Here is a 24672-nt window from a genome sequence, read left to right as displayed (position 1 = left end):
TTGGTTATAACAAACAGAAGAAGAAAAGAAAGTTGTTATGGAGTATAATTTTCCCAGTACTAATTAAGAAGTTTTGCTTTCTTGACAACAGTAAAAACACATTTAAATTTGGTACATTGCTTTTTTGTTTCAGTGGCAGCAATTTTTAAATCAAATCACACACTCTTGTTTTACTTTCACAGCCGATGTACATACAATTCAATCTACATATTTAAAAGAAGAGAATTTGAGAAGAGACTATTCTAGAATTCGAGTAAAAATATTAATAAAATAATTAGTCAGTGAGACTTGACCAAATAAAAATTATATTTTTATTATACACACAGAATGTTAATTCAAGTTAAGGAAACAAAAACAGTGTCTTACTTTAGYAATGTTCCAAAGAATTCAATCTATTCCTTAAAACACTACTAATGAGTTTTCAAAGTGACTACACAAATAGATTTATTACTAAGGACTTTAAACACACCGATTTTTCCAACCTTAAATTATGGACCTTTCCATTTTAATTACTGCTCTACTATTTCCTGTCTTGATGGCAGAATGGCTCAGGCTGGATACTTGCAAACTATGATGCAATTCACTTTTATGAAGTTTACAGTGTTGTTCTTTAACAAAAATTTCAGAAATTTTCTCAAATCATCCAAATAACTCATGCCTTTCCGAGCTGATGCAGCCCTCTGTAAATACTKGGTTCTTTAGTGCACGTAATTTACATTACATATTAAAACATTGTCAAATGAATAATGTTGTGAAATTCCTCCATTTCAGATATCCTAAAACCCCACTTTAGCTTGATTTAGAAGGACATTTGTTCTAAAAACATCTGTAACACCTAGTTTGCAAACATTTCAAACATAACAAATTAATGCACTCCAAAGCTGATAGCACTTACTATGCCATTAACTCRCTCCATTAACAGAAAGATGTGCTTTCAGTTTTATCAGAGCCAAAACATTTCAGTCTTACTTATTAGGCCCTACACTTCCTTTTTTTTCATACAGCAAATACATGTGCTTTTACAGAAATCAATAGAGCACTTCTCCCAGAATTTTTAATACAAATGACAAATGCCACGAAACAGTCAAAAAGAGTTACGTGTGTCAAAGTACCATTTGAGGCAGAATACAGGTAGAAACAGGAGTATATGAATATGAAGAATGCTTCCCTCTTAAGAGCAGCATTAAAAAGCAAAAGTTGAATGCAAGGGTGACAGATTGATCTGTGAAAAAAAAAAAAAAAAAAAAAAAGAAGGAAAACTGGGACAATAGGTGTAAAAAACGACAACAGAAATACAGACAGGGCAGCTTACATTGAGTATCTTCTTATTTGCTGAAATGTTGCTGAAATTGGTCTGTTTGAATAACTGTGTTGGTGGTTTTTTAATTGATTTCTGGCACCATACAAAGTGATTAGTTGGTTCAATGACATCAACAAAGTCACACGCGAATTTGCAGTACAGTATTATCACAAAGCTAACTGCTACTGCTGATTCAGAGGCAGGATGAAGAGTAAATCAGATATGGTTTAATTAAATAATTGGAAGAAATGATAAAATTTGGGTTTGAACCTCCAAAGGGAAGATTCAGCAGCAGCCACTTGTTGAAACAGATTTCAGGCTGCGACATTTTGAAACCCGAAAAGCTAAATTATGASGGACTAAATAAACGAAATCTGGTGTATCAGCACACTGGCATGGTCCCAATATTCCACAGCTCTTAATATTTAGATTAAATATAAACAGAATTAATGTAGATAGCAGCTCCATTACCTAGCAGAAATATATTTGCATACATAATTCTGGAACAAAGCGCCGAAACATTGGGTCCAAAGGAGATTTGGAAGATTTGCTGCATTCAATTATGTCACTCCTAGTTAGAATACATGCACCTCATCACAGTATAAACACAGCCAAAAGGTAAYACATAAGCCAAAAAAGTTAAACCAATATCTCAGAAGATGTAATAAATCTACTCTCATACCGAGGCATTGCCATCTGCATCTGTCATATGACATGAAAGCATTTTGAAATCATTTTACAGAGTAAAAAACATCAAAACCAATAAGGTGTAAAAATTAGATCAATCTCAAGGAACATAATCACAAGTCACTGGCTGCAGCARTTTCAGGGGCTGTGTGAAATTTTAGGTTCCATTAGTAACTTTGAATTCAATTTCTGTTCTGTGACATACACATCCTGACTGCAAGGGAGTAAAAGTCTTTTCTACATTGTCAAGAGACAACTTTTTGTGGTTTCTGTGTGCCYGCATGTTTATAAAAACAAGACTAGATACTACTTATTCTTTTTTTTCTTAATTCAAGAATTCTGTAGGTTGTCCTGCTCTACAATAGACTGCACAAGGCCACCAAGCTCTCTGAAGAGCATCAGCATCATCCCTGAAAGTCCAGAAAATCCTCGTCCTTTTAGTGAAGTGTTGGAACACAGCTTTACCCTACTCAGATTTATGCATCACATTTGGCTAAACCACACGGTGTCAGTTTGGGCCTACAGCTGATTTTTCAGCTCTAACTCCATTTTTTTCCAAATTGAGTCAGATTTACAAGATTGAGTGAAACACACTGTGTTATTTTGTTTCACCTGGCATTCGTGCTCGTRAACAGTACAAGAAAATCCCATATTTGTACTTCACAAAGGCACATGAAAAGATTTATGTCCTTTGCTCCTTCCAGTGGACTCACGGCTCTCCCTACTGGTTCTGATAACAGCCTGCAAAGATGCTTCTGTACTTCATCTCTGCTTACATAGCACGGGAGAGCTCTAATTACCAAATCAACACAAATGTACATCTTTATATTGCTCCTCCAGTAGATGGCTGTGAAACCAGCTCCATGTGTGAGAACTTGTCATCTTTTCCTTGTTACAAACACTGATGTCACACCAAGCAAATGYTTCTCCATAACCTTTGCAGAGAACAGCTTTCTCATACCCCTCAAATGGCAAGCAAACACAATTCAGAACTATCAGCAGCAACAGAAAGGTGACCTATTGTCTTTTAAACATGTTTAAAAAGTATGATTTTTCATGAACATCCAAGGGGAACAAAGCTACAGAAAATAAAAGGGCACCATCAGCTTGCGGTCTGAACAAGGGCCAGTTCTTGCATGAGAGGCAAACTGAGATTCCAGTACAAATAATTACTATCAACATTAGGACATTCTGCAAGATTTCTGAGATGAAGGAACACGTGATACTGTGAATGGCAGGGGATAGTTCCTCTTGACTAGGATTGTGGCTGTACTTCTTCACAAAACCATCACTGACCCAACAAGAGAACTGGTACTCTTGGCTTTGGTTTGCAGAGGACAATCCCTGCAAGGCAGCTGTAGCTTTTGGCAAAGCAATCATGAACCRATTCATTTCAGATAAAAGGATAATGTAGACTAAACTATTTCTAAGCCTCTGATTTCCAAAGGACAGACCTTCAATAAAACGAAGTAATTAATAAAGCACTAGGCCACGCAGACTGGAATGCAGGAAGGCCCCATTTATTAGGTCAGTGGTGGAAATTTAAAACCCAAATAAGAAAAATGGAAGATAGACTAAATGGATTAACAACCAAATCCTAAATCTTGGGGAAAAATAATTCAAATTCTTAAAACATCAAAGAACTAGAGAGATGATAACATGAAAAGCTTAGCAAAATTACAGAAAGAATTTAAGTTGAAATTTGGAAAGATGCTAAGACACGGTGCAAAAGATACTTCAACAATATTGCTCTTATAACTAAGAGATTAATAAAAAAGTAGGTATTATACCCAGCCTAAATATATCACATTACTATGATTCTCRCTTCTGCTCAGTTGGGTTGGTCATTTGGATTATATGTATTTATGGGAGAAGCATACACTAAATTCTGGAAAACCTATTTCCCAAGACCACCTACAGCATGATTACTGATCTGCAGAACTAGTTAAAATCAAAAGAATACCTGGGTAACTAGGCGCCTGCAAAGTTAATTCCACTCACATGAAAACACCACTATAAATTTTAATGATTTTCTCTTGTTTATGTATCATCATCATCATGCCAGATGCATAAGAAAACGAAGAAATCATTTATCTTGTCTAGAAAATTACTGATCTCTTTATATGATTACATGGTAGTTATTACATCTATAGTTGCATGTTGGTTTTTTACCAATTTCTGATTTGCCAACACCGTTTCCCAATTTTCATTTTTTTAAGACTCGCTTATAAAATACAGAGGCCAGAATAAGAGGTCTCCAGTTACCAGAAMGGTACTTTTTTTCACTGATGCATGGACATAATATCCACAAAAGCGTGAAGAACCCGGTGATAAGTGCATTTACTATAAAACATGGTAAGATAATGGACGATGGAAGGGAGGGGAGTAAGGCATTTCTGWTGCTCTGCAGAAAGGGTCTTCTGAGTGATTGCATTTTGAGCTTTCAACAATGACTCTGCCTCACAGAACAGGAGAATGTGAACATGAAATCTGGTAAAAACAAAACCAAGRTTTGGACAATGTTAAGAGAACAAGAAGAGATGAACCTTCTTAAAGATGAAAGGACTAATAATTTCATTAAATAGGATTGTTCCTAGTGAAAAATGTTACTAGACTGTCACTTGGAAGCTACACTTAAATGCCTAATTGAAATTTCTGCTGAACTGGGGCCCTCAGAAGGAAAATAATACAGAAAGCTCTGGATCTACACCCATTTCAAAACAAAAGTTAGACCCACAAGACTGGATGCAAGAAAATACAGTGTYAATGACTGTGCAGAGGGAACTAGAGAGTCTTTCTCTGGTCCTTACAGCTCAGAAAAAAATTGCCAATGCTGAGACAGATACTCGAGCTACCAGAAATAGTAGGGATATGGCAAATTTTACAAAAAGAAACTGTAATGGTGTGGTTGCCCTGCACATTTTGCCTTTTCCGGCATCTCTGGCATYGGTGAAGGATGGGGAGACACTGCCACATTCCTTCCTGGGCTTCAGAGAAAAGGGACAGAACAGCTAAATCCTGCCACAGACCAACTGCTGTGCACTCGCTGGGAATGRATTTCTGTTCTTTGCCACCAAATGACTGATGCTCTCTACTGAACTTCCAATTCACTTTTAAGATGGRGTCTTCAACATTTGTGAATGGAACTTTCAGACCCTTCTGAGAGAACATGGATTTGAACAGGTCCTATTGAGTCTATTTTTAGCATCCAKAAACACTTTCCATTTAATGACATGACTTCACCATTTTGAATTAAACTCACCTTCCAAAGTAATCTGGCTTTACAGCCACAGTCATGTTCACCGTGCACAACAAAGGCAGACACAGAACCCCTCACTAGGTGAGTTGGGCTTGCCTGATTTGGCACTRAGATGACTAAAAAGAGGGGCAGCTTGCACCTGTTCATCACATGCTATCAAGGCTCTTCCCATCATCTGTTCTCATTTGTTTTCATCAGAGAAGACTTGGCACAGTTACTCTCATTAATGGGATCAGTAAATGTGCCAGATTTCAGCCTTTCACCCAGTGTCATCTTGACCYCATGGCACATCTTTCTAGAAAGATTTCCCTGTTTGTCCAAGGAAATGCCATARCTGGCTGGAGAGGAAGAAAATAAAGTATGAGATTTGTCACACACMGTGATGCAGTATAGGAATTTATTTCCCATTCAGGAATGAAGAGAGATCTGAATGAAGATACAGAGCCCTCCTGGGCCCAGCCAAACATCCATTTAAAATAGGATCCTTCCTATGAACTGTCTCTTTCCCAGCCTGGAAATCTACAGCCAACTTTAATTGTTTCTTAGACATGCAAACAGAAATGTCATGTTTAGCCTCCTTTTAATGTAGAAATGAAATTTCATTCTTTTTAGTTCTGATAGATTTTAGAAATTAAATAGAGAAAAGATAYTTAGGCTATCAATTCATCACAATCAAAGTCTCAGGAGAAAGGTTTTTTAGTACAAAACCTATAACTTTCTTATAATGTAATTCTCTTGACAACTGTACTCAGGTCAGTCATGTGAGAGTTTAGATTTCTTCTGTTTAAAACAAAACTTGTGTTATACTCACAGTTTGTGAAGATTGTTAAGTCCAACAAACATCTCTGGTGTTAGGCAACCAATTCTGTTATTTGAAAGATCCCTGAAAAAAAACAAAAAACCCATGAAAAAATGAGTCTGTCTTACTCATATACACACCTATCTCATCATGTACAGCATCTTTATTTTTAATACTTAAGGAGTTAAAGACAAATGAGAAATAAAACCTTTTCCCATAACGTAACATAACTGAATTAAATAGATTTAATAACTTTTATATTAACAYTATTGACCAATACGCCACAAATCATTCTGCAACTTGCAACTTTATTAAAATGGGATTTTATATACATGTAGCAAATAAAAGCAAAAAAATATTAAAAATATACAGATTTTTTTTTGTTCTGTGTATCAAAAAATGTGGGGCTTTTTACTTAGGAAGAATACTCTGCATTTTGTTGTATGCAATATTCAGCCAAAATTGACATATTTTCACTGTTTACTAATGTTTCATCTCATTAACAGCATTCTTTCTCACTGAAATCACAGAAACCAGAAGGCAATTAATTTTCAAGCTAGTGAGGTCAGTTTTGATAAGCACTTGGCAAGCTCTAAAAGGCATCACATTCCACAACTTGYGCCTGCAGAAAGTGAAAGAATTTTTACTGCATAAGCCATATATGCAACACAGTGCACAGGATGCTTACAGGAAGGGGACTAAGACAGGTATAAACAATTACATTGTAGTAACAACGTGAATAATGCTCCTTGGTAGATTCTGAATCGAAGTATGTTTTTTATGTATTCGGGTTCAACCTTGAACCAAATTTTCCTCCTTACCAAGTGCATTTTTCTAAAATAATTGCAATTATGTCAGGTTTTTAGGTGATCATATCACCAAAAAAAAAGTTAAAATTGATTCAAACATACATTTTTTTGTTTACAATTAGAGGTAGTTTTCTGATTCCTGTACTACATTATACAGGTTCCATATTTTTCTGTTGATATATGATATCASTGAAGTAATCAAATGGAAGACTAAAGGTTGAGGCTGACAAATCCARTTACTGCTTTCATGGAAACACATCCAGTTAGCTGGAATGTGAAGGCAATCTCTTTAGAGTTCACTACAAAATTGTCTTCTATCAGACAAAGAATATATTGTTGTGCAAGTATATAATGAAACATCACATTAGAATGAAAGTATTTCTTAAGGATATCTTTCAAGGATATTGAGTAGGGAACAGCTGAGACAATACAGGACACAATACAGTGCAGTAATTCCATATTAGAATTATTCTTTATGTTCTCCTAATAAAAGCTAAAGAGGAAATACAAAAATGCAAGTTTAAGACAAATATACRTGTATATATGTATTTATATGTGTGTCTATATATATCTTTCCATTAAAAGATGTATAAAAGAACCTACCCAGAATTCTTGGTTGGGTAATGCTTTACTTCTGCCTTGGCAAAGTCTGATCACGTATGGAAGAATTGCATCACAATGTGGGACATAATTTGGGTAGAAAAAGTAAATTTTGTCTAAACTAAAGTGCATATTTCTGTAAGTGTGGCACACACCAAAATCTTATTTTTACTGAAGTGAAAAAATAAATACCATTTTCTCAAAGTTCACCTCAGTAAGCATTATTTTTATAAGCAGACATACAGCAGTGGCTGAAATCTCTGTATGGTAAAACACGTTTTCTAAATAAAACATTAGCAAAAAGAAAAGGCAACTTGCTACATYTTCCTCCAGACTAACACATGTTACRTCAAACATAATTCAGTTCATAAWCTACAGAGCTGGTATTCMCTTTCAGGAGTAAGAGATTTAACTTACTAATRCTGACTTGTAAAGTAGATGTTAGAGAAAATAACTCTCCTGTKTTGAATAACGAAATGCCATAATTTTAGTGCTTCATAAATTTTCAATTTCTATTAATTTTGTGTGTACCTTTTCGTGTAAACCCTTGAAATAATTCAGTTTGTCATTCAAATACAAATTGTAACAGTTCTCCAAATCATTCACAGAAAACATTTTGACAGCCTGTGGCTTGCCTGTCTGACTTGCCACAGTCATTTCTCTCACAGTTGCCCACATTACATCAGCTTCTGCTTTTCTCAGCATCATTTCTATTTTACATGGGAAATAAAAAGACGTGAATGTATAGCCTTAAAGTAATTACTGCAWTCAGCATTCAACAGGAGTTTACTCTATTTACTCCATTTGCTCTACTGTCTCCTTCCCAGCAGTTGTACACTGAAGGAGGGAAGATATTTTCCTGTTTACCATGAAACTACACAGATTTGTAGCAAGTGTGGGTGTACAGCAATTAAACAATTCTCTGTCTCTATACTGATCCCATTCTTGTTCTTACCAGTAACAGGGGTTTTTTGAGATTTAGCACAACAAAACTCAACATTGCCAGTTCTGTTGTGCCGAAGAATCTTTTCTTCCCTCTTTTCCAAAGCCTGATGGATTCCTCTCCCTTGACTCGTCTCTCCTGGCTGACCCAAAGGTTCCACCTGTGCAGTCTGTGGATGTGCAGCCCATGACTTGCACAGGTTTCCTGGTTTTCCCACAAGAGGTCAGGGTTGTGTTATTAGAGTGCGCGGCCAAAGCAACAATTAGCGCTCATTTTTATCATTGTATTCCACTGCTATCCCTGTACACAGAGCCAGCAAGAAAGCTTCAACCCCAACACTTCCGTTTGTATTAAAAATGTATTTGCTACTCTGGCTTCATCAATATCAAGCAATTGGCTTTCTACCCAAACCCACTGGAAATGAGAAGCCGGTGTTAGAAAAATCTCTGATCAGAGATAGAAACATCRTGCAGCGCTCCCAGCACACAGCGCTTTGGGAATTTAACCACGGGGCAAAAAAGCTGAGGATTTGTAAATTTCATTTTCTGTGGATTTGCATTTCTTCTCCTCATCTAAATCTCTCCACCCCACTAAAATAATCCCTGTTTTCTCATARGTTTTCTCATCAAGCATAAGACATGATGGCGAGGAAGATGCCTGGCATGTGCTGATGGCCTAGTTAGCCCATGCATGGACATTTGGAAGCTGTCACTTGGAAAATTATAATTAAAAAAGGGTTCATCTCACTTTTCCTAAGGCTGAGTACAGCTAAGGAGGGTCTGTAGTCCTTGTTAATGAAAAGAAAAATACTCAGTTGTAGAATCCTAGTAACTTGGATATTTTTACCGTCTACAATGTAGTTTAAAAATCAGCCAGTGTTTCTGAAAGTACTATGAGAATATTGTCCAAGAGAGGAATGCAAAATGATGGACAGGGAATAAACTGTGTAAACTCTTGCTTCCTTAGAAAACCATGATGAAAAATGAAAGATATCAAGCACCCAAATGTCAAGGTGGGTGGTATGGAAAATGGTAGACAAATTCTACAGTATGACAAAGTTTCCTTTCTAAAAATTTATTTTATAGATCTGATCTATGACAAAAGCAACACAGACCTTATATAACGAAAATAGTGTAGCACAAACCATTGTTCACACACATCTAAACTGCTTAGTATTAGTTTTGATTAATGTCTATGGTGAYACATTGTCTGCTCAGTCATTAATTAGGCATGTTTTTTATCTTTGTAGGTGCACYTGTTAGGACACTTACTGGAGAGCAAAATGATGATTTTAAATGGGAAAAGGTAAAAAAGAAAAGGAAATGGGAGAAAGAAGGGAAAGAAGAAGAAAAAGGCATGGTAAATGTGCAAAGCAGAGTGTGTGATTTTCTATTTTACAGCCAGTGCCCTTATTTGATTATTGTTTGGCGGCATATTAGAGTTGCCAAAGGATAGAAATGTCGATACAAACACAATTTTCAGARTAATTCAAATGGAATTAATACTTACAGGCGCTTCAGTTCTGAAAGTCCATAGAAGGCCCCTGGCTCAATTGTGCTGATCAAATTATTCTTCAGATCTCTAGGGAGAMATAACAGGAGGAGCAGTTAATTATCATTTTACCTACTTTACCACTGTTAYACATGAGGAGAGTGAAGTGCAATGCAATGCTAACCCTTATCTGTCTTAGCTGAAACTAAGAATTTCTTTTAAATAGTAGCATCAAAACCATTATATCATCTGCAGTTTATAAAAACATTTTTCCAAGTAAAATGGTTAAGATTAGATGTTTTTAAAAAATATGTTTGTTTTAATTCTTCTTCTCCTATTTATATTTTTCAAAACAAGTGTACCAACCTTTCTTGCCCCAGGAAAAAAATGTTTTAGTCAACAAGTGAGTACAATAATTAGTCAGCAAAGCAGGAACCTTTTCATTTGCTTATTCATTGTTCTGTGYACTTTACACTTAATAAATTTCGCATTTCCACCCAGTGTAGGCAAAGCAGCTGGCATGTGAGGCAAACAGGTCAGGTTTTTGCTCTGAAACAGARGCAGTTTCTCATATTTGGCAGATAGGTGCTTCATTCTGCACTTGCTGACAATCCAGAGGATTGGCTGTTTCACTGATAAAGAATATTTCACTGGCATTGGTGACCTCATCTGCTCCTGACACAGCACTTGGAGCCACAGCATTGCTCTCAGCTCAGTCCCCACAGAGATTTACTGMTGAACTGTCTCAAAGACTTTGGAGATGTGAACCCTGAGGAGATGCCTCCAGTGCAATGAGATAAGCAGGCCTTGGAGACAAATGCTGTAAATTCTTGTAGTCAGCGTTCATCTTCTGACAATTGGCAATTCATAGGGAGCAACTGGATCTCACAAATTTCTGTGCCGTTCCTTGGGCTGGCCACTTGCAGGAATTACAGCACATGCACTGCTCAACTCTGCCGAAGTATGGATGGATCAACAGCCACAGGAATAATCTTATTTATGTCTTTAATAATCTTATTTATGTCTTTAATAATCTCTTTTATGTCTTTTTATTTTACTGCAGATAAAATGCATTCTAGCTCAAAGCTTGGGTCCACTACCCGTGATTGCCTTGAACTGGGCAATATTTCATCTCAAATGTTTATTAATTTTATTTTCAAAGTCAAAATAAACAAATAAACATTTCTGTACTTTACTACTCATTTTTACAGATTTCTTGAATTTCATTCCAAAAATTGTGCCTCACACTCATTTTATTACAGTGACCATGTTGATGAGTGATTTGTCCCTAAGACCTGAGTTGGACACTTTAAGAGCTGAGTTCAGTTTTCAGCTTGCAACATGAAACACTGAAAGTCTTTAAGAAGTCTCTAAGAAATGGAAGAAGCTTTAGAGGTTTTTTCTTAAATTTTGTGGTCAAGCATTTTCACCTTAGTTCCCTGGTATCAGCAGCAGTTACTAGAGCTATCTTTCTTCTGTCTTCATTTGCTCAGGAAGTTGTGACCATTTCTTTAACTGTGAATTTTTCATGCCTTACAATAAATAAAACTGTCTAAACAAAACTTCTGCATGCTCTTCTCCAGAGTCAACTCGCAAGGACAAGTCTTTTTTTTTTTTTTGGCAAAAGTTAATCTACAAGAGTGTTAGTTCCTTTGATGATTTAGGGTTTTTGCTCTGTGGGTAAGTCAAAGCCTTGGGTTTTTTTTAACATTCAGATATTCAATACTAAACATTGCTGTCTACACCTTGTGTGTTAAATATGTAAATACTCTTTAACTTGAAGAAGTGAGTCCATATGAAGAAGACTGGAAGGATACAATTTTCATCATGGGAACAGTTTTATTCTTAAAATTTATAAGAGAAACAAACAAAGCAAAACCCCCAACCTGATATTATACAACCTGATATTRTAATTTGAATCTATGGTGATCTATCTAAAGCTTTACACTGGGACACATTTGGAAACAACTTGAGAGGCATGGTTCATATGCAAATATCCACATTTTAGAGACTGACAGTTTTAGTAATCAATCTTTATATCAATTACACATATTCTGTGTTAACTGACAGCTCATCTAAACGTTCTGCAAGTTCCAATCAGGAACAGTGGTCAGCTCTTGTAGCCAACAGGGGTAACAGCTCACAACAAATATCAGAAAGTCAAGATAAGTGGCAAACTGTTGACAGATGAGTTTTAGTGCCAGTCAAAATAACCAAGTAGACAAAAGGCCCTCCATTTACTGAAATCTTCTGTATTCTAGTTTATGGAAACTCTGCCCTGTTTCCCCATAACTTGTAACCACATAGGAAAAACCAGCATCATCCTAAACTATCATCTACAGGAAGAAAAAAGGTCAGTTTAATGTTAGTAGAAAGTTGACTATTACATGGAAAAGTGTCCATCACTTAACACTGTCACAAACAAGACATCCTTAGTTTGGAAATTGCACTTAAATTAGGTAGGTCATTTTAGTAAGGATATTCTCAGAAAATTGTAGATGATTACACTACCCACAATTCTGGCACTTGCTTAGTAATTAGTATTTTTCCATAATGTCTGCATGTAATTCTGGCCTAACAGAATAGGTGTTTCCTTCCTTGTCATCCTTGAACACATCTTTTAATATGAATAAATTAATAAAGTTACCATAACTGTTAAACACTTAGAATTCTTACTTTTACATTAGGAGAAGCCATTTGCTTGCCTCCCACTTGTATTTTTTACTAAATTACTATAATTAAAATATTAAATTGGCTTCTCCTATTTTCTGATATAGGAAAAAATTCCCCATATTGAGGCCGTACAGCAATTAGAATTAACTTGCACTAAAAAAAGAAACCAGAGTAAATTTGGTTGTATGTTTACATTTTTTCCCCAAGAGCTACTGCTGAGGTTTGGCAAAAGGTCACGATCCAAGGCGAGCCAAACAGCAGCCCAGGCTGGGCCACACACATGCACACGTACCAGACAAGTGATTTTATCATCAGCCAGGAGCAGGAGAGAAGGCAAAGAACCCCAGTATCATAATACTGAATGACCACAGGGTGACCCAGTTGAAGTCCAAAAAGAAAGCATTTTCTAACTAACAGTTATGGTTTTCCATCATTTCTGATGCAGCATTCTAACTTTAAAGTATCTATTCTGAATCTGAATGACGTGTCATTAGTGGTGTGGGAGTAYAGATCTCGTGGCGCGACCTGAAAATAAATCAAAACCAAGTGCCCTGTGCAAGCACAGATAGATGGAAGCCACATGAAGTTAGCTATAGTCATAAAAACTGCAGCACTTATATCCATGAAGCTAGCTATAGTCATAAAAACAGCAGCACAAAACCCAAATGGGACMATTTTTATTGAAATGTATTTCCCCTAATTTCATTAGAGTTGCTAGATAAACTTGCTGCATGGTGCTTTGATCTTAACTGGACCTTAATAGGCAGAAGAAGCCAAATAGGCAGAATGGACTGTGTTACCATTAAAATAGAATCTCAAATGGTTACAGAGGCAACTTTCCTTTTCACCTGCAATCCTGAGCTTACCCAAATTGCATACAATAACCATTAAGCACTGTCTTCTTATTTGTAGGTATTTGCAAATAATAGGCCCACAGGTAAAAAMAATCAAGGATTCCTTTACTAAGCACCACAAGCTGCTGGAAGTTTATCATCTTATATATTAAGCTTTCAACTGACTTTTACCTACTAAAAACATTTAAGAGAAACCTTAAGAAAAATAGCTGACTTGAGGAGGGGAAATCTGTGTTTGAAGTGTTCACTTCTTGATGGCTTAGCTGAGACGTAAATGAAATAAGAGGAACAGGCCACTRATGGGACTTCACAAGAACATTTAATAACTACTGCAGGCCTCTCAGCTATTGCACACCTTCCATGGCCAGATCCCTGATATCYAAACGTATTTTTGAAATTCTGGATGCTTCAAGTTCACACTGTGCACTTAAACAGTACAGAATATAGTGGGGAAAAGATCACTGAAATATATCCAATACATTGACAAAAGAATCAATTTATCTTAAACTATATCCTAATGTTTTGTATCAGTATCTTTGCCTTCAGACACTGCRTATTCTTCCTTCAACTTACAATATATGTACTGTAGATATTTTGAATACATATTCATAMCAAGAATGTTCAACTAATTCCAGTACTTTGTTCAAATTCCTGACATCGATACATCTTTCATAAAAAATTATAGGTTGTACCAAGAGGACATCTGTGTTTAGAAAGCTGTCATTATGGTGCTGCAAACTTTCCAAAAAAGCTCTGAGAAGAGCAATCAGTTGTTGAGCAGATGCCAAATACCAATGAAATATGACTGACTTTCCACATTTTGCATACTACTATGAAACAATAACAACAGCCAAAAAAAAAATAATAAGGTCACATCTTCCACTTTTTTCTCACGTGAATTACAGCTGAACTAAATGTCACCTTTGCCCAAGAAATGAATGCAGACTCCAGAGTTTTGAAGAAAAGCAGGAAAGWGGCACAGCCAGGGATGAAAGACAACAGTGAGCACCTATTCTGCCATCATGACAGTGASTGTCAGGGTTGGCACTCCTGGATACAGGAACTAAGAATTAAGGCAATATTGGCAAAATATGTTTTTGAAGAGATTTCAAATGTACCCATCTGTACAGGAGCCAGTAACTCACTCTACTTTGGTGGCATGGATATTATCAAAACTTATTTTCRTCTCCATTGTTGGTAAATGTATTGTGGACCAAACATATATCATGAAACAGGCAGGTTAGGTAATAATGATTACCTGACACCATCATCAGTAATTAAATTTACCAAGGTGCACCAATGAAACTCCAGAGCTCATTTGTTCTCTCTAATTATTTATTTTWTAATGATGAGAGTGGATATTTAACCTACTTTCCAGAATCAGAAAAGTTGTGATTACATCTCAGTTAAGTTTCAAGAGATAAAGACAAAACTCTTTTCAGTTAGAAACATCAGATAATAAACACAAACACACACACAAACATGGACAATAATTGTTGAGTAATGYCCTGCCTTTCCAGACACAGAGGCTATACATCTTTTGTTTCCTTTACATGCYGATGATGCATTTTCCCTTAATTTCCCTTTTTTAATCCACACCATTACTGGTTGATTTCCCTAAAACAAGAGGCGCTAAGGACCAGACAAAAAAATAACTGCTGTCTGTTCAAGGTGCTAATGAATGATCAGAACTTTCARACCCATCACTTGATGGCAATAATGRCATGYAGAACAATGGAAGAGCCATCACATTTTTGGTGCTTAATTTAAGGCTRATGGCTCACTCACATCAAATGCCTTGTGGTAATTTGGCAGTTATTCTTTATTTAGGAACATGCCTGAAAGTGTAAGAAGCACCAATAATGGCAGCTGATACAAAACAGAGGAAGGCTTTATGGTAGTTTGCTTGCTCTAAGAATCCCATTGGATGTTATAAGTTATTTCATTTTCATGGTGATAGTTGTAGAGCAASAATGTAAGGCCCAGGGTATTTGAAGTGAAGGAGCAGCACATCAAGTTAGAAAAAATCAGTAAAAAGCTCGGTAAAACAGGGYAGACCTGCAATACAAATTTGCTGAATACATTTTTATACATGCATATGACAGAAAATAGCATTTTAAAAGATTMATTTATGCAGGTTCATTCTAAATATAGCATTCACCCATCAAAATACAAATGCAAAGATATTTGGTGCCTGCCTCTACTTCAGCTCCACTGCTCCACCCCTCTTGAAAAAAGGCTAATCGTTGGGATTAAYAAAAGAGAAATAAAGAAATCAGCTCAGACCTTAATTCCAGCCTGTGAGAAAACTGTAAAGAAAGTTAAATAGTGTGAGGAAGAGCAGCCTCTTTTTTTTTCTTAGCTTTTAAAAATATTTAGATGAAACACAGAGACTAAATAGACACCAAGTAGGTAAAACATACTTTCTACTTAGAAAAATTTAACCTCCAATTGTAGGAGTTTTTATTCCACCTAAGATGGCACTGATTTGTCTTTAACAGATTTCCAGAAGTGTGTATTCAACATTCCTAGGTCAAATTTCAAACTCTGGAATCATGGTACAACAACAACATGAAATACTGGAAATCTATCCACAATTTTCAAAAGGCATCTGAACKAACTGATTGTAAGAAAATATGGAGATTTGCATTTTTATGCCAAATAATCAGGGGTATCAGCATAATGAAAATGTGTTTTGTTAAGATATGAGAACCTTAAAATATACATCCATCGTATCATAGAGTTTTGGGTGGGTTTTTTTAAGGAAATATTTGATTCTTTTTCTGTTACCGTTTCAAGACTGACTTGGAAAAACATGTGATTTTTTTATTGACTTTCATTTTGAGCTTTCACGACTTAAAACACCCAAASAAAAGAGGAAAGAATTCTACCCTGAGGTGTGAAGGAAAGATAAGGGCCTGCAGATGGCACACAGATTAATCTAAGAGTACTCTTGAGCCCAAACTAAGATAGTCTATTACTCAGTGTAGATCAAGAAAATACAAATCATCTTTCCTACAGCATTTATTTCATTGTATTGTTTTCATAACAGAGAAGTAGAACACTYTGAAACCCAGGGTGAATCAATTAAAAAATGTCAAGGAGCAACTCCACCTTTCTTACTGCTTACTATTTCTRCAGAGTTTCATTAAAAGAATAAGAATCATAATTAACAATACCACAAAGAACATAGTGATTATTATACTGAATCCAGGGACCTGCAATAATTATTCAGCTCATGATGGGAGCCAGACAAGGCAACACTGCAATAATCTTCACCCATCTCCAGGAACAATCACACTCAAAGCTGCTCTTCCAATTTACCTGTGACTATGGCAATATTCAGATACATTCCAGCACTATATAGAGCAGGAAGCCCTTTCCAGAAAAGGAGGAGGGGAAACAAATATAAAAATAGAGACCATTTGAACATTTAATTCAGCCAGTGTTAGAGGCAACATTAATTGCACAGAAATCCYGTCAATTTAAACTGCCAGTAAGGASTTTAAGGATCACAGGGAAGAATTGCCTATAAGCAGTTTAGCTCAAAGGAATTAAATCTTGCTGGAAGACTGGTCTGAAAATCCTTCCCCAAAAAGTCCTGTTTTATATAAACTTTGGTAATAACTTAGACAAATTTCAGTTTTTCAAAAACCAACCATGTGTGCTAATGAGATGGCATGCACAATTGTCTTCTGCAGAAATGAGGGTTAATGTGAGCCCTCTGCAGCACCTCTGCAGAGCATCCTTGAGTATTTTCAGAGCAGTTTATACATTTAAACTTTCCTGCAGGTAAATGTCAGAAATTTTAAAATACTTTTTGCTAATATTTCATGTAAAATACAGATTAATGATACAGCAAACTACAAGACAGGAAAATAAGACCAGAGCACTCATTCTTTAAACACATTGTCATATAATTTATATTTTATACAATGCATACAGTGCATGTTGAGATTCTCAAGTAAAAACWATTTTAAAGGAACTAAAAAAATCTTATTTCTTCTATCTCAGAACTGCCAGTATTAATTTCAAACCAAAATATATTCTATTATAAACAATAAATTGGCACATACTTAACAACCTGTCTTTGTTGGTCCCATTTGAAACGTTCTTTTTCAATGATTTTCATTCCTTGTTTCATCACTAGTGTTTCAGGCAAAATTACAGGTTTTTAAAATAAATTTTCTTTTGCTTCTATAAAAGTTTCMGTTATTGAGCCTAAGATATGCAAAGATTATGGGAAAAGGCTAACAAAAACCAACACAGACATAATAACACACAATASTAGCTGGGGCCACAGGAACACCGACAGGTCTTCACACTCTGAAATAATACCAAAAAAATGGAGGAAACAGGAAAGAAAACACAAAAAAAAAAAAGGATGCAGGGAAAGAAAGAGTATGTTATTGTTGGAGACCATTGTTGCTGAAAGCTGCTAGTTTGTTTTGTTCAGTCAGGCATCCCTTCCTTATCAATCCTTCTCCTCACCATGAGAGCAATACAACTCCTTTTCCCAGCTTATTTACTCATATCTTATTTCATGGCATCTCTTCTCCTGCTTTCACCACATTGCCCCTCCCTCAGACCCTCAGAAACATTGCTTTAATTCCAGTTTTCYGAGTCAGGCCTGGGATCCAGCTATTCTCTCCCACAAATAACTCAGTTTACTCATCAAGCCCTCCTTCAGGCATGCAGGGCACAGAAAAGCTGCCCTGGTAACACCCCCAGTGCTGCTGGAGCTCTGGAAGAGCTTCATTATTGAGGAGGAATCAGGTGGCAGCAAAGGGACCTTGTGGTGGCTACTTTAACACGTGTATTTATAAATCTGAACTTGCTACATCTTCTTGAAGGATGACAGCATCTGWCACAAATCATGTGTTAGTTTAATGACATCACTATATAAAACATCTGATGAATATATCATTGGGGTGGGCTGACCTTGCCTGACTACACAATGGACTAAGAGAACTATTTGTGGTCCTAATGGGAAATAGAAGCCTAGATATTCATAAATTCAAGTAAGTGATGTCCTGAAATACAGCTAAATTATGTTACATAAATTAAAAAAAAAAAACCAGAAAAAAAATCATTCATTATTTAAACAGCTTTTTTGACTAACTTTACAAGTGAGTATMTTTTATATTCCTGTCATTTATGACTATTAATGTTTACTTTTTTATATAGAACATCTTCTATATTTTTCTAATCTACAATGCCCTGATAAAACTTTTAATGATTGTGCTAAGGCAAGAATAATTTTGGTGTCTAATCAGCTGTTTAGTGAAGTAAAAATTCATTCTGCTGGGAAACTATGACTTAACAAGAGTTCAAGCAAAACTCGYAAGAAACATTGCCAGGTGTTCTTACACACCTACATTTTAAGAGGTGTATAAAAATAATGGTGTAACAACTCTTACATGGAATAAATGCATCTAAACTAGCAGACTGTGAGACTGCTCTGGGTCASGAATGCAGCTACAGTTGACCCTGCAGAACTGGTATTTTATTTAATTGCACAARTGTTTTGCACTAACAACAGGAAAGATGCTTTTAATTCTAAATTGACAGCAAAAGTGATCTGCAAATTATGACCTTTCATTCCAGCCTGCAGTTGTCTCATACAATTTTTTTTCACTCTGTTTCCAATCAATTCTCTCACATTTAACCACTAGTCATTTTCCCTGTATTTCATTCCTTTTGCTTACATTCCTATCCTCTCAATTTCAAGAAGAAATTCCTGGCTTTTGTCATGTTCTGACTGTTTTCTGTTCATCCAAAAACTGTAACAATTTTGAAGATATATTTCCACCAAGCAATTTCCCTGGTATTAAATTTAACAAAAATACATGTCTTATATTTGTTCCTCCCACTTTGAAACATTTTAATCTTTTACACCTGAAAAGAAAAACACAATGTTTTGCTCTTTTAAATGGTGATGGATCCATTACCTGCTCACAAAACACATCACAGCACTAGACGGGGATCCAAGTGTTTTTAGACAAAAATTAAAACAACCTCTTAATTATTTTTGTAAAATGAATTATTGGATTATGACAATCACTTGTCAACTTGATTCTTATTAAAAATGTAATTGTCCTAATTTGTTTATAGTCTTATGAAATTTTTAGACACTAGGATAATTAACATGATCGAAAAATTAATATCTATTATGATTAAAGTAATAATATATTAAATCATGTATAGATATAAATCTGATACAATAATAATAATGAATAACRTGTACTGATAAAGTCAAATTAGATCTTGTATTCCAAATGTTTCCTGCATCTCTTCATGACAGAAACTTGTGCAGATGAGGCTTCACTCGTCCTTCACGAACTGAGCTTTATAATACCAAACATCAGAAGCGATACACTTTTCTTATTCTTTCAAATCTCAAATAGGGTGGCCAACAGAACAACATCAATCAATGAAAAAATTACAAAGCATGTAGCTTTTATTACTCTCTGTTGATTTCATTACAAAACTATGTTCTTTTACTTGAAACAGTATTTACCAGTCAGTACGCAGTTTGTGYTGTGGTAGATACGCCTCTCAAATGMTCTTCTGCAAAAGCATCTCTCCTCATGGCTATTCCACTTGTCAGGAAAATAAAACCTGACCCTGGACCCTGCCATGTCTCCTTCTTATTCAAAACCACTCAAATATTTTTTTTGTTTAGGAGACATTTACTAATGGGGAAACAACACTGTTTCAATTTGACATTTCCTTTCTAAGATGTCATTTCTTTCGAGTGATCTCAAACCTTCTAAGCTGAACAACAACCTTGTGAGGTCGATTTCTTTTCTAGGCAATTGTGGAARAAAGTTYTCCRTAACAATTTGTACACTAGCAGAACYCAACCYTTTTAATAAAAGATGACTGCAAATGTCCCTAACAGATGGCCTGATGTGAAACTGGCTTGCTGAGGAGCAGGTCACTCTGACTTTTTATACTGAATTTCATTTCTACTTTGAAATTTTGAATTCATCCTTTTCCTGAGAACTATTATAAAAACTCACCTCAACAGATCAGCAACAGCTGGCATGGACCTCCATAAATAATGTACATGTTATTTGGAGCTTCTTCCTTTTCYAGGTTATTTTCATTTAGTCAATATTCAGACACAAAATACTTGTTATATTTATACAAGCAGTATCAGTAAAGAACGCTGGGGCACAGCCAGKCAAATCATGTAACGCATTCACAAACTGGCACAGAAACATTTCTGAAASAAAGAGCAGGACTGGATAATCTCTTCTTCAAATCAATCCACCTGAATGGCAGAAATCATTTTCAACACTTTCAAGTACTCAAAGCATATCAAACTCTGCAATGACTCAATGCCCAGCAGAGCACAGGAATATCTACCAACCACCCAGAGCACAGCGGGGAAAGTGTTGGCCTGGCTCCAAAAGAGCACTTAGCCCAGCTAAAATAAAACTTAAGTGGAACATTGGTACCAAGTTCCAGAGTGCAAATCACAGCCCCCACTTCACCTCCTACACATCCCAATGGCTACAGCTACTTCAGCCTTCCCTTTCCAATTTCCCAAATAGCAGGAAGGGTGCTGGGCATGCCTAACACCTCAGGGTTTGGTGACACACCAAGGTCCTTTTGGGATTATGCTGGCAGGACCTGCTGACACTCCTACAAGAACTGATTAGAGCTGGAGAAATGAAGGACGCTGTTTCGGTACCACCCTCGCCCAAAAGGGATGGATAACCACATTTGACATATTCAGGAACTAAAGAAACTGGCAGGGGTCTCTGTTCCCTAAAACAGTGTTTTTTATATTTTATTGAACGATTGTTCATAGCAAAACCCGTTTTCTCCTTGTTGAGGAAATACCCTTGGCACTTGTCTGCTTCTGTTTTTTTTCTTTCTGGCCTTATAAATATTGAACACTTGAATACAATTGGCACAGCYCCAACAAGATCCACATCCTGGTGAAGGCCTTTCCCACAGAGGCAGTGAATGTCTGATGTGCCCAGGCTGGAGGCTGAACCTGAGTCCTTCTCTTCCAAGGAAGATACTCCAACCAGCAAGCCAGTACAGAAAGCACAGTTACTTTCTTTTATGACCACATTTCAAATAAAATATGGAGTCAGTTATGTCTGTAAAGAGGAATGGCTTGCAATGACTGCAAATCCCAGTCCCAGGAAAAGAAACGTGTCAAGCTTCAGCATTTCTGAAGGGCGCAATGCCTTGGGCTCAGTCCCTCAGCCATGATGGCTGGTTTGGATTCACTTCTTACAGACCTAATTCTCCCTGTTTGCTGTAAAAGGAGCTTAGGCCTCCAAAGAATAGCTGAGAATTACATTTTGAAAGCTAAGTATCTCTTCTACACATGGTAGTGCTGAGAAGCACTCAGTCTACTATATCTGGTTGCTGATGGGAGCCTTAGTAACTTCCTCAGCTAGCAAGCTGCTAAATTTTCTGTTTAAGGGCCGCATGTATTATTTACTACCCATTTGGCTGGGGTTTAGTTTGTTTTTAGCTGTTTTCAGATGSCTTTGAAATAGGCCAAGACAAGAATCAACTTCAATCCAGCAAGCAAAACCCAAGCAAGACAGTAGTGGGAAAGCAGAGCAGAGAGCATAATTAATGTGACACTTGCTCCTTTCCAAGGCAGAGAGCTAAAGTACATGTTTGGGATTGCAATTCCAATTTCTGAGTAACAGCACMGTGCAATACCCATAAGAAACACTGCAGGCAATACCCTGAAAAACAGTCATTCTTTATAATTTCAAAAAAGCATGGAACATGAGGCTTAATATTCTGCATTTCCTTTTCCRTAAAGAGCATTTTTAAAAGGGTTAATTCTGAAGAACAGCGTTTTCCTCTGGAACAATAYACACTATGCACATATTCCACTCTTATCCCTTCCCCTCTGCTGATAAGTGGTGGGAAAGGGCAACTCAGAAAAAATGTCATCCCATATCTGTCTCCCACTCAGCACACACTAACCCAATTCTCAAAAATCTCATCAGTGTTCAGCTCATTAAATTCAACTGAAGGATGAGAACGAAGCTGCACCACTGACTGTGCACAGTTTGTGTTTACYAGCAAGAACACTGTATGCAGTGTTGCTTACAACATACCATGTAGTAGGAAGCATTCTTGTTGGCAGCTTTGACAATTTATCTATTCATATCAAAGTGAAAGAGRGGCTGCTTTAAAACTGGTGCTCCTTGTCCTAATGGGGAAAGAAGAATATTAAAAACTATTACAGTGAAATCTCTGTTGCCATCAAAAGGTCGTTGATTCARCAGACAAACACCCTAGTGTTAATGATTTAACAAAACATTTTCCACACAGATTACATGCTCATCCATCAATATATAGTATTTTTCACATCAAAAAAATTAACATAATTTCTTTTTAAAATTTCACTTACAAAGAATTGTGTGAAAATCAAATACAGTGCTGAAGTAATTATGCTCTTACCTAAGCAAYGTAATTAAAAACACAATGAAAAGAAACGTTGCCATTGTTTGGACACAGGCTCATTAACAGGAGGACTGTCCTAAAAAGAAAACAATRTTGCTGTAAAATCTGTTCAACAGTCTTTTGGTTTGAACAGACATGTATAAAGACAAGCACATAGGCCCAAATTTCATCACTTGCTTGTCTCTGTTTTGAGCAYGTTTGAGCATGAGGGAGAGAAGGTGAGAGGCTCATTTTGACTTTGTGAAAGTAACGACACAAACRCATTCCTGCCAAATAGTGTATGAAATAAGATAAACACTACACACTACTTCAATCATCCTAAACTCATGAGAAATGAAACTCATACAATAACCAAAAGAGTAAGGAGCAGTTAAGACTCTCACTCACTCTGAAAGTAGCTTTTCAGCTCAAGACAAGTATGTTAAAAATAACCTGATTTTGAAATTGTCAGCATACTAAAAAAAAAAAAAAAAAACTATATGCAGACATCTATTATTGCACAAACAAGACCACAAAATGAGAATCTTATCTCCTTCCCTGACTGGAAGCCTCAAAAAAACCCGTTCCCCACATATTCTGAAAATTTTAGAAAAGTATATTTATAAGTTTTTTTAACAACAATAGCCTCAAATACAAACTTCATATTATTTTAACATTAAATTGACAGTCTCCTGATAGCTTACAATATACTATATGGTTTTCAATAAATTGAAATGCAAATTATTTATCAAAACATGAATAGTTAACAATGAAAATTATAATGGATTTTTTTTATGAAGGCTTAAAATTTATTTTGCAGATAAAGTCAACATCTACAAGTTAAAAATACAGCAAACCCCATCATTATCAGACAAATTTAGCATTTTTAGTTGCAATCATGTAGGTATTTCTCCATAACTGATGACAACAATACACTTGTTTTTCATGTATGAAATAGAAAACTTATTGTGTATTCATTTTATTGCTTTTAAGTGTAGGGTTGGTGAACGCTGCTATTAAAAAATGTGAGTGCTGGAAACGTTGACAGAGTATTTTTGTTTTGTTTTGAATGAAGGCTCCTCTCATGTAGGGCTGAGCTAAATATAGTCACTCTGACTTTGACTCTATGCAATGCATGTGTGACTAATCCAAAGCCACATTATATAGGTGTCATCAATTAAAATTATTTAGGTACTGAAACAGTACCTACAAGTGCAGAGAACAGAAAAGAACCAGGTAATTCAAAAAAGCAATTTTCATGTATCATTTGATTATTAGAGACTGTGTACAGAATTGTGCACACATTTCAGAGGAGGATTTGAACAGTTTCATGGCAAGATATTAGAATTTAAGCATTTATATCTGTGATTAATTTGCCACTTTTGTAATCTGATTGTATATTAAATATTGGGGTTTTTTTCAGAAGTTATAATACTGCAATTCGTCTAGAAATTTGCTCAACATTTGGAGTAAGTAGTAACTTCTGATTCAGTAAAGGGCTGGTGTAGATCAGCGTTGTACATGTTGACTATCTGGAACCACAGGGCTCTAGAACCACCAGCCAYGACCGAGTACTGTTACATTCCCCTAAGCTGATAAATCTGACCCTTTATATGTCAATAAAATACAGAAGCTGATATGCAGGGTTGCATCAATAAGATCTGAACTAAAACTGGTACTCTTGTATATTTTTGGCTGATTGGCTTGTTTCCAGGAACAACAACAAATAGTATTTTATATTTATCTTACAGAAAACTCCAGAAGGCCCCAGTCAAGGCTGGAGTTCTTCTGTGCTGTGCAAACACATTTTTTCCTGTTCTGC

The 24672-nt window shown here is 36.1% G+C and overlaps 1 protein-coding gene across 1 annotated transcript in view; it reads right to left on the bottom strand.

The window, feature by feature from the left end:
* The window catches only part of LOC130582304 (adhesion G protein-coupled receptor A3-like), a 243241-nt gene that overhangs the window by 141241 nt on the left and 77328 nt on the right, over positions 1-24672 (bottom strand). The window contains exons 3-4 of the mRNA XM_057380921.1: positions 9907-9978; positions 6058-6129 (exon numbers count right to left, since the gene is read on the bottom strand). Of these exons, the coding sequence (XP_057236904.1) occupies positions 6058-6129; positions 9907-9978 (144 nt within the window). The remainder of the gene's footprint in view (positions 1-6057; positions 6130-9906; positions 9979-24672) is intronic.

This window comes from Malurus melanocephalus, unplaced genomic scaffold (genome assembly GCF_030028575.1).
Source record: "Malurus melanocephalus ecotype Western Australia unplaced genomic scaffold, MMel_1.1 scaffold_12, whole genome shotgun sequence".
In the NCBI taxonomy this organism is placed as follows: Eukaryota; Metazoa; Chordata; class Aves; order Passeriformes; family Maluridae; genus Malurus; species Malurus melanocephalus.
Note: the sequence above shows the minus strand (reverse complement) of the source record. Positions and strands in the feature narration are given on the sequence as shown.